This window comes from Diplotaxodon limnothrissa, linkage group LG4 (genome assembly GCF_057381915.1).
Source record: "Diplotaxodon limnothrissa isolate DT_005_m linkage group LG4, D_limnothrissa_male_GT1.1, whole genome shotgun sequence".
NCBI lineage: Eukaryota > Metazoa > Chordata > Actinopteri > Cichliformes > Cichlidae > Diplotaxodon > Diplotaxodon limnothrissa.
Window position 1 is genome coordinate 20,285,252 of NC_140599.1, and position 11,436 is coordinate 20,296,687.

At 38.7% G+C, this 11,436-nt stretch overlaps 1 protein-coding gene across 1 annotated transcript; it reads right to left on the reverse strand.

Moving 5' to 3' along the window:
- LOC146633697 (uncharacterized) lies at positions 1-5,471 on the reverse strand. Its single transcript, XM_085352431.1, has 8 exons — positions 5,399-5,471; positions 5,058-5,176; positions 4,906-4,978; positions 4,682-4,797; positions 3,361-3,435; positions 2,419-2,487; positions 2,102-2,170; positions 1-2,010 (listed from the first exon to the last, which is right to left on the reverse strand). Exons 1-8 carry the CDS (start codon positions 5,469-5,471, stop codon positions 1-3), a joined length of 2,604 nt encoding a protein of 867 aa, XP_085208557.1.
- Positions 5,472-11,436: the final 5,965 nt, after the last annotated feature.

Genomic DNA, 11,436 nt, shown 5'->3' on the forward strand with positions numbered 1-11,436 from the left:
TTAATATCTTTCATATGAGTTTGGTAAAGGCACCAGCCAACCATTCACATCCATGCATTTACACCTAACATCCCTCAAGAAGAAGGCTTTGAGCTGAGTTGTCCTTTCCACTTCCACAAAGATATTCCTTGATGCACTGTCAGGAATCATCCTGCTGTCCTCTGCATCACGTTTGATATAAAACAGCTGGACCACAATGACTGAAATAGTCGAGCACACACAGTTGGATGTGCAAACACAGTTCTCTTTAAACCTGACGATGAACTGTATTTCTCCATAGCAGCCATTCTTGAGTTTTATGACACAGTCTGTTCTGTCTGCCTCTTCATGGTTTACAGAGTAAACAGTATTTCTGTTGATGAAGCTGTCAAAGGCTTCCACTGATCTGAATGAAACAGGTCGATTTAAGAGCTCTTCTATTGCTAGTTTTATGGATCCTGTGATATCCAGATGCCGTGAATTTCCAAGCAGATCGTAACAATCAGTGGTTTCATTTACTGGTGAAATTCTGGCTAACGGAGAATTTCCGTTAGAAACAAGGGAGCGAAGGTGACTCGGCAGGCGCTGCCAACGGAGAAACTTGTCTTGAATTTTTTGAGGATTGTAGTTTATGTTGCTAAGCAGTTCCCTTAAATTTGCGCTGTTCTTCTCAAAACTGAAAGCTGATGTTGCCCAGAGAGGCCCCCAGTTACGCACACAGTCAGCTAAGTGGATCAACTGATGGCAGTTGAATGAAACGTTTTCTTCACCATAGAGTTCTTCCATGTTTCTAACAAAGAGTACTAAGTTCTCATGGGCCAGCTGAAGGTCATTTTGGGAGACTGATTCTTGTAGCAGAATGTGAATGCTGATCGACAAACAAAAAAAATGCTGGAGAAATGAAGGCTGAAGGATGCCTGGTAGGACACTAACAGCATAAAATAAAAGGAAAGCTCGCCAGTCAGATGCTTTCCAAGAGTCCCGACCCTTCAGTGACTGTAGAGATCTGCTCATTTCTGATGGAGGCTTTAACATTCGGAGATAAGAGTCCATCTGTGAAATCTGTTGACCTACATACCAGTCTTTCATGGAGTTCTCTGAGTTCAGCCACAATCCAATAAGTTGCTTAGTCACACCAACTAAAACTGAGTGCATATATTCTGGTACAAATCCAAACACAATGTCAAACAAAGGAAGTCTGGAAAGTAAGGACATTCCTTTTACACCATACTCTGAGGTGTTTTCAACAAACATATTTTTTGATCTTGATGCTTGTTTAGTTTCATCATATCGGTATGACCTCACAGAGCCAGAGCCTTTTGGTACCACTGTGCCAGGGTGTAAACACCAGTCACAACCATATTCTCCATTGAATTGTTTGCAATTCCGGAGAAGTGGCCTCGCCACAGCGTCAGAGGAGCAAACCAAGCAGAAGACTTTTGATGAATGAAGAGTGCCTCTGCTGTCTCTCCACTGAAATGGATTTTGGGCTAAATCACAACATTCATCCACAAATGGTTTCAGAAATGTGTTCATATGAGGTTTTCCTTGGCCAAACCAAAATCCAGCAACTATCATATTTTCCTGTCTTTGTGTGTAAGGAAGTTCATTAATAACAAACTGAAGGGGCCAAATTGAGTATCTGGTGGTGCTAAAAATTGGTACTTCATCAAAATTCCATGTCAGTGTGAGATCATCTGCAGCTAGTTTACCCTCTCTGAGGAGATTCTGGTACATCATCCCATCCATCACATCTTTGATGTTATCATGCTCATCTTTAACTGTTTTAGGTAACAACTCAGTGCTGTGGTTCTCAAGGATACCTTTCAGAAGGTCTTTCAGGGATGAGTACAGAAAGAAGTTTCCATTTTGAATGCTGCTTGCTTTGTTGAACACAGAGGCACAGTGAGAACAACAAGAATCAGGATCGTTTCCCATGAAGTTTTTACACTCTTGACAGTAAAACATTGTAAATGTGGTTGGACTTTGTCCTTGTGTCACTGTTGCCCAGGAGCAAATTGGTTCATTACTCTGAAAAGACAAACAAACATGTGTTTTATATACACAAATAATATTGGGATAACAACATGACTTGAGGAGAAACATCAATATTCCTTCTTACTGTGTCACTGCCTCTGTCAACTGCTGAAGCAGACTCCAACTGAAATGGAAAAATGTTGTGGTCCTGCATCTAAAACAAGGCCAAAACATCAGCCAGGCCTACCTATACTCTTAATATTTCATATTCACGTGATGAAGGTGCATTTCAGATATTTATATTAAACTAATTTGAAGCAGTTTGAATTTGTTAGCTTCATTATTTATTGCTCCTCTTATTGCAGCATTATGGAGACAAAATGTTTGTCTTCAGATAAACTCATTGTAAATCACTGGATCTTCAACCAGTTTAAAAATATTGTTTCTGACTTCATTTCTTACCGTGTCTTTGCCATCTGTTGTGTCAGACGCTGAAGAAGATTCCAAATGTTGAGGAAAAATGTTTGGCTCCTGCGTGAAAACAAATACCAAATAATTATCCAGACAAGGCACAGGCCTTCATGTTGTTTCTGCAGAGGACTTAGGTAAACAGCTAACCTGGTTCACTTTGCTCATATTGACACCTGTTTTACTCTAAAGATATGAGTCCTTGAATCCATCAAAATGTATTTTTGATTAGTGCTGTCAACATTAATCTCTTTAAAATGACATTAACGCCATAATGTCATTTTAACAATATGGCACAAGCTTGTTATTGTTTAGTGGCATCCAGCTCACCCATGGGGAGATCCACGGTAACCAGCTAACGTAGATTTGCTGCGTTAATGCGGCTATGGTGTCAGGACGTCAAGTCTGACATCCTGTCAAGTTCAGGGTTCATTTTAAGATTATAATCATGACCTATAGGGCCCTGCACGGTGTAGCTCCAACTTACATCAGTGATCTCCTTCTGCCTTATCGCCCCAGCAGGTCCCTGAGGTCTTGTGACCAGCGCTTGCTGGTTTTCCAGCATACAAGGTTAAAAACAAACAGTGACAGAGCGTTTGTATCAATGGCTCCCAGACTCTGGAACTCGGTCCCTTTGAGTTCGAGATCTGTGGACTCAGTCATTTCATTTAAAAAGCAGTTAAAAATGTATCTGTTTAAACTTGCTTTTGGTTGCTTTTGTTTGTTTGAGGTTGTATGTCCATTTCTGCTTGTGTGAAGCACTTTGTGATTTTATCTTGAAAGGTACTATTTAAATAAAATTTTACTTACTTACTTTACTTAAGGAGATTAACGCTGACAACATTAATTTTTATATAATAACATGATGACATAACAAAAATGATCAAAGATTAATAACTCAGTAATGAACCATGTTCAGGCACAATGAGATCATACCATTTCTGGATTGTTCTCTTGCTCTGCGCTTGTTTCCATCATGTCAGCAGAATCATCATTTGTTCTATTCAAGTCCTGCAGTGGTGAGGGATAAATTTAAGATGTATTTCGTATAATAAAAGAAGTGTGATCAATTTTGTTATATTGATACCTACCAGTGTGAAATGCATTACATGCACAGTAAATGTTACATTAAATACATTATCTTGTACTCGAGTATTGCGAGGTTATTTTTCTGAATGTCACAGCGCTCACACACAACCTCCACTCTGATGCATTGCATACACTATTAACCCTTTAAGACCTACCATAGAACCAAGTCCGCCAGAGCTTATATTATATTTTTACATGCTGTGGAGCCATTTTTGGGAGCATTTCAAGTTGCTATACATCAATACAACCATTATAGCCCAAACTTTAATAATATGTCTGCATTAGGTGCATAGTAATTACATAAATTGCAAAAAAGTGCAATAAACTACAAAAAAATTGAAAATCGTTTTTGTTTTTTTAACATATATTTCTAGTTAGAGAAATTTAAGAGGCTCATCCCTCAAAACTGTAAATACAAAAAAGTTGCACAAACTAGTTTCCCACCACAGGAAATTTATTTTGAGTGTCTTCATAGTTTTATTTTTGAAATACACCAATTTTTATACACTGCAGGAAAAACGAAAATAAATATTATAGTGCAAATTTGCAAAATAACAGCATATGCATCAAAATAAACTATTTCCAGCAGTGCAATATGAGTCCTAAGCATCCCAGAAACGACACAGAAAGTCATAAACTCAAACATAACTTTTTAAAACACAAGTATAGGCTCATAAGGCCCCGATCGTAAAAAAACTACATTTCCGCAAAATGACGTCACTTCCGGTTTCGGGCAGGTCATGCGGTCATGTGATAGTTCGCGCTGATGGACGTAGGAAGTGTTACAAACAGCTGATCGGATCGGCGAAGCGTGTTTCTGGAATATCATGTTTTTGTTGCTGCAAGTGATTTTTATGCAGTTTTTGCAAAGCTATATGTGGAAGGAAACTGTGACCTAGGACAAGCTGATGGCATAAGATGTAAGTACAACTCCTCCGGTTTCATATGCAAAAAAAATTATTGTGCTAGCTTACGTGGTTGCAGAGCTACCGGGATTTAAAAATAGTTACGCAAAATGGAGCGTGCCCGCTCCGATCGGCTGTAAAGGGTTAATCTACTGATCTTCACCGCCATTTTTTTTTTTTTTTATAAAAAAAACCCTCAGTATATTTAAACTTTTATGGCTTTATGTTCCAGGATTTTTTTGTAACATTTAATAAAACATTACCTGTAAGTATTCTCTGAGTCTCCTTTTAAACTTTACTCTTGGTCCAATTTTTGGAATCAAAGTATTGATTCTGCCTGACTCGAGACTTAGGAAAGCTTCTTTGTCAATACCCTCCTCTGCAACAAAACGAAGTATTCCAATTGAAATTAGACAAACAAATATCAATATGGCATTACAGTACAGCAGTAATTTATGAAGGACCAAACCAAACTATAATAAAATACCTTCAAATCTGTGAATCAGCTCACTGAGATGCCATTCAGTTAATTTTTCCTGGACAAAATGACATGTCTCCATCTACAGAATCAAAACAAACACATCACACATTAATGAAACAATAGACCTGCTGATATAGAATAAAAAATAGCTGCCTTACCTGTAAGTAATCTTTGAGTCTCTTTCTAAACTTTACTCTTGGTCCAATTTTAGGAAACAGTAAATTAATTCGGATTGAATCTCCAAGGTTTAGAAACGTCTCCTTGTCAATGCCTTCATCTGAAATAATGCCAACAACAAAATAAAATATTCAAAAGTCAGATGAAGCTAACACTGCAAAACATTAATATTCATCAACTTTGAATATGAAAGACTTTTTTTATTGTAAGTCATAAATCACAGGAATATCCAGACCGACTTCTGAATCAGTAAATTTCGATGCTGTTCTAGTGCCATTACAGATACAACAATTTCCATTAAAGAATAATAATAAACTCATACCTTTAAATCTCTGCATGAACTCACTGAATCCCCATTCAGTTAGTTTGTCCTGGACAAATCCAGATGTCTCCATGGAATTTGCTGTGGGGACAATCAGCAATAACTGATTTATTCACATTTAAAGTATTATTCACTAAATAAGATCATTTACTTTCCTTTGTGGTTCTGAAGTGTCAGAGGTTTACGTTTCTATTTATCTCAATAACCCTTTTCATGTGACAACAGGAGGTAAATGTTTTTGTCTTTTAGCTGAATTGAACTCCTGCAACTTTTGCGACTTCATGTCACTCTGTAGAGTTCATCTAAATATCTAAAGTTTCCAGTTTAGTGAAATGTGTTTACACTGATACAAAGTTTCAGTTTTAATTTTCATTTGATTTCTTCTGTCATAGTGGAATAATATGATTTTTACAGAGCCAAAGTTTTTTAAGGGGCAAAAAATGTGAAATTAGCAGGAAACTGTTGTTGCAAACATACTGACATTTTCACAAAAACATATTCTAAAAGATCTCATTAGATCTTATTAATTTCAGCGTTGATAGTTTACATACACATAATGTGCTACAGGCACCGTTTCAAAACGTTTTAGTCTCCAGATGTCATTTACATAAAACGTATTTGTGATATCTTGTTTAATCTCTCCACTCACCTTTGCTGTCATCAACATGTTGACAAAAGCATGCATTTTTGTCATTGGCACTAAAACTATAGAGACTAAAGACCTGAGACTTTACCATCAGCATACTTTTTTCTTCATACAAGGAAGCAAAAGCAACTGAACTACTCTAACCTTCATTTCTTACTTAATAGTCAACAGGAATAATAAAAAAAAAACAATAGGAAGGACATTGTCAAGACTGACAGGCAGGAGTAGTGTTGGCCGTATGACACTGATGCTCCCACACAAGCTTCAAACTCAAAGTTACATTTTCCTTGAACCACTATTTCAAAGGTTGCTTCGGTGTGGAAAATCACATGTCCCATGTACATGATCACACCCCACCCTAGTTACTGAAACATGCGCTACCATCCCAACACATCCTGTTTCCCCTAGGACACCTTCATCTACCTGCTACATTACATAAGTTTACAGAATCAACTGACCAATCACAAGCCACCCCTTCTGAGCCTCTATCTCTCCAACGCCAGATCTCTCGTGCAAAAAACGGATGACCTGGAATTACAACTAGTGGGAAATCGCTATGTTCGTGACTGCTGTGCCTTGATCATCACTGAAACCTGGCTTCACCCGGGAATACCCGATGCTAGCGTGCAGCTAGCAGGCCGCACTCTGCTCCGCTGGGACAGGACAAAGGACTCCGGTAAGAGCAGGGTGGGAGGGCTCTGTATTTACGTGCATGAAAGCTGGTGCAACAACGGGACAATTATAAACAGTCACTGCTCCCCGAACCTCGAGTACATGTCGGTAAGATGCCGGCCTTTCTTTCTACCGAGAGAGCTAACAGTAGTGATCATCACGGCTGTGTACATTCCACCCGATGCCAATGTAATCACGGCACTCTCTATCCTGTTGAACACCATTAACAAATAGCAGCGGGCCCACCCGGACGGTGTTCACATTATCGCAGGTGATTTTAATAAGGCCAACATAAAGACTGTACTCCCAAGGTTCTATCAGCATGTCAAATGTCCCACCAGAGGACACTATTTATTACATATTACTTATGTCTTGTATATTGTATATTTTATATATATATGTTTTTCCCTTTGTTAATACTGTCCATATGTACATAGCGCTGCAGAATTGTACCCCCCCAGCATGTTTACACTGAGCAGGAGATGCTCTGTATCTCATTGTACAACTGTATAGTGACAATAAAGGCATTCTATTCTATTCTATTCTATAGAATCAACTGACCAATCAATCCATCGTTATAAAATTGTATTTATATCATTCACACAATGAATGATATAAATACTTTGATACAATCAGCAAATGGAAATTGAGATTTCATGTGCTGTCTCCTATTTCATTACTAGATGTCACTGAACAAAGCTTTGAATGAATGAACCAATTTTCAACAGGACTGATGAAGTGGTTCAATAGAGGTTCATTGTTTTATTTGCACATCACTAGGCAGGAGTTGGACCCAAACGCAGCATTTGGAAGATGGAGTGGTAAACTAAAAAGTGACCTTATTAACTTGAACTAAGTGCAAAATAATTCAGATAAAAACAAAACAAACAAACAAACAAGGAGATCTGAATCTTCGAGGAAAACAGACTACACAAGACTAAGGGAAAGAAAAGCGTCTGGACTTCGCTTGAAGACGTTCACCTCTCATCCGAGAAGCTTCTTCAGGTCTAAGGTTAAATAGTGGAGAGTCTCAGAGACTCCCAGATTTAAGCCCTATGGGAGAGTTCAAATAGTGAACAGAGGCAGTGGCTTACAACACCAACTATCTGCCATCTATAATCCAGTTTTGAGATCCCTTCCCAGACACCTCAACACCCACACACATCATAGGGCCTTCTGACCTCAGGAAATCACATGATAGGGTGGGGCTAGGTTTCACAATGCCTGTGTCCCAATTCAGGGTCTGCATGCTTGAAGTACGCGCACTACGTATGGTGCGTACTATAAGTATGAGAAGTGTGGAGGTTTGTGAAATGGGACGGTATACGCTTCGTCGCGCTGTTCAAGTTGCCTAGCAACCATGATACTAACCGCGAGACACGTTACATACAGCTTTGTTTGACAGAAATGAAGGAGAAAAATGTTTTGTTAGTCATTCATTTTTGTCATGACATCACTTTGATTAGTTGAGTGTCTGAGGCTGAGACCACAGGACTGTAAAACATGATTGTTGGGCTTCATTTCTGTACTGAACAGTCATTTCAAGATTAGTTAGTAAATAACAATTAGTTAATGTTGTTCATGAGACTAAAGTCATCTCACTGTGGTAATGTAAATATAATATGGCCAATATTATAGTATTGTCAGATTATTATGAGATATATATATATATATATATATATATATATATATATATATATATATATATATATATGTATATTGTATATAATGTATATTGTATATAATGTATATTGTAATAACATGATATTATGTTGTTCAAATGTGAAAAGTATATTGTGAGAACAATGAAGTTTTCACATTACATGTGATATAGCTCTATTTTTCTTTTGCCTGGGTGGGAGCTCTACGCTTTCCTAATGTATCGCTTTGAAACCAGACTGAAATGTCTCTGAGATATCGTTAATTTCCAGTAGAGCCTGGAACTGAAGGAAGACATTTTTTGCAGGATTTTGGACAGGAAGGAGAGTTTAGAGATTGGTTTAAAATTTGAGAACACTGTTGCATTGAGATTTGTTTTTTGTTTTTTTGTTTTGGGTTTTTTTTTTTTGAGAAATGGGTTCACTATGGTATGGTTAAGATCAGCTGGGATGGTTTTAATAATGGTTAAAACTTTAGGTCCAATTGTGTCAAAGACACTATTATCTTTGACATTATTAAAAGAGAGAGGGGATAATAGTGTCACAGGACATTCACAGACACATTTACACCTAACATCCTTCTAGAAAAAGACTGAGTTAATTTGCCCTTTCCACTTCCACAAAAACAGTCTATAAAGCAATGTCATCTTGTTGTTATTAATACATTGTTTGTAATATATAGCACCTTTTCACCAAAGCAATCGTCAGATAAGATATTCATTTTTGACAATCTAAGACTTTTTTCAGTATTATGAATATTTTCTCATAAATTATAACGTCTAAGGAGCTTAGAAAGAAAAGCGTCTGGACTTCTTTAAGTTGCTTGAAGACATTTCACCTCTCATCCGAGAAGCTTCTTCAGAGTCCCAGATTTAAGACCAATGGGAGTGTCCCCCATGGGTGTAAAGGGAATCAAAACTGGATTATAGATGGCAGACAGTTGTAGACCGTGTCGTAAGCCACTGCGTCTGTTTACCCTCTGCTTTACCCTCTGTTTACCCTCTTTGAACAGAGGCGGTGGCTTACAACACCAACTATCTGCCATCTACAGGGAGTGCAGAATTATTAAGCAAATGAGTATTTTGTCCACATCATCCTCTTCATGCATGTTGTCTTACTCCAAGCTGTATAGGCTCGAAAGTCTACTACCAATTAAGCATATTAGGTGATGTGCATCCCTGTAATGAGAAGGGGTGTGGTCTAATGACATCAACAGCCTATATCAGGTGTGCATAACTATTAGGCAACTTCCTTTCCTTTGGCAAAATGAGTCAAAAGAAGGACTTGACAGGCTCAGAAAAGTCAAAAATAGTGAGATATCTTGCAGAGGGATGCAGCAGTCTCAAAATTGCAAAGCTTCTGAAGCGTGATCATCGAACAATCAAGCGTTTCATTCAAAATAGTCAACAGGGTCGCAAGAAGCGTGTGGAAAAACCAAGGCACAAAATAACTGCCCATGAACTGAGAAAAGTCAAGCGTGCAGCTGCCAAGATGCCACTTGCCACCAGTTTGGCCATATTTCAGAGCTGCAACATCACTGGAGTGCCCAAAAGCACAAGGTGTGCAATACTCAGAGACATGGCCAAGGTAAGAAAGGCTGAAAGACGACCACCACTGAACAAGACACACAAGCTGAAATGTCAAGACTGGGCCAAGAAATATCTCAAGACTGATTTTTCTAAGGTTTTATGGACTGATGAAATGAGAGTGAGTCTTGATGGGCCAGATGGATGGGCCCGTGGCTGGATTGGTAAAGGGCAGAGAGCTCCAGTCCGACTCAGACGCCAGCAAGGTGGAGGTGGAGTGCTGGTTTGGGCTGGTATCATCAAAGATGAGCTTGTGGGGACTTTTCGGGTTGAGGATGGAGTCAAGCTCAACTCCCAGTCCTACTGCCAGTTTCTGGAAGACACCTTCTTCAAGCAGTGGTACAGGAAGAAGTCTGCATCCTTCAAGAAAAACATGATTTTCATGCAGGACAATGCTCCATCACACGCGTCCAAGTACTCCACAGCGTGGCTGGCAAGAAAGGGTATAAAAGAAGAAAAACTAATGACATGGCCTCCTTGTTCACCTGATCTGAACCCCATTGAGAACCTGTGGTCCATCATCAAATGTGAGATTTACAAGGAGGGAAAACAGTACACCTCTCTGAACAGTGTCTGGGAGGCTGTGGTTGCTGCTGCACGCAATGTTGATGGTGAACAGATCAAAACACTGACAGAATCCATGGATGGCAGGCTTTTGAGTGTCCTTGCAAAGAAAGGTGGCTATATTGGTCGCTGATTTGTTTTTGTTTTGTTTTTGAATGTCAGAAATGTATATTTGTGAATGTGGAGATGTTATATTGGTTTCACTGGTAAAAATAAATAATTGAAATGGGTATATATTTATTTTTTGTTAAATTGCCTAATAATTATGCACAGTAATAGTCACCTGCACACACAGATATCCCCCTAAAATAGCTAAAACTAAAAACAAACTAAAAACTACTTCCAAAAACATTCAGCTTTGATATTAATGAGTTTTTTGGGTTCATTGAGAACATGGTTGTTGTTCAATAATAAAATTATTCCTCAAAAATACAACTTGCCTAATAATTCTGCACTCCCTGTATAATCCAGTTTTGAGATCCCTCCCCAGACACCTCAACACCCACACACATCATAGGGCCTTCTGACCTCAGGAAATCACATGATAGGGTGGGGCTAGGTTTCACAATGAGCTCACCCCAAACCTTGGCTGATTGTGACCAACACCTGTTTTCACACCTTGGCTCATGTGATTAGGTAGAGGATCAATAGGGGGTCCATGTCCATCTTAGGGGACACTCCAATAGGGTTTAAATCTGGGACTCTCCACCATTTGACCCAGGAACTGAAGAAGCTTCTCGGATGAGAGGTGAAACGTCTTCAAGCAATTTAAAGAAGTCCAGATGCTTTTCTTTCCAAACTTCTTAGACAAGCCTGACCTGGATGACTGAGAACATTCACAGACATACTACAAGAGACAAAATGTCACCAAAATAAGACAGGAAATGTCTGAGATTTACCTGGACTAAAATA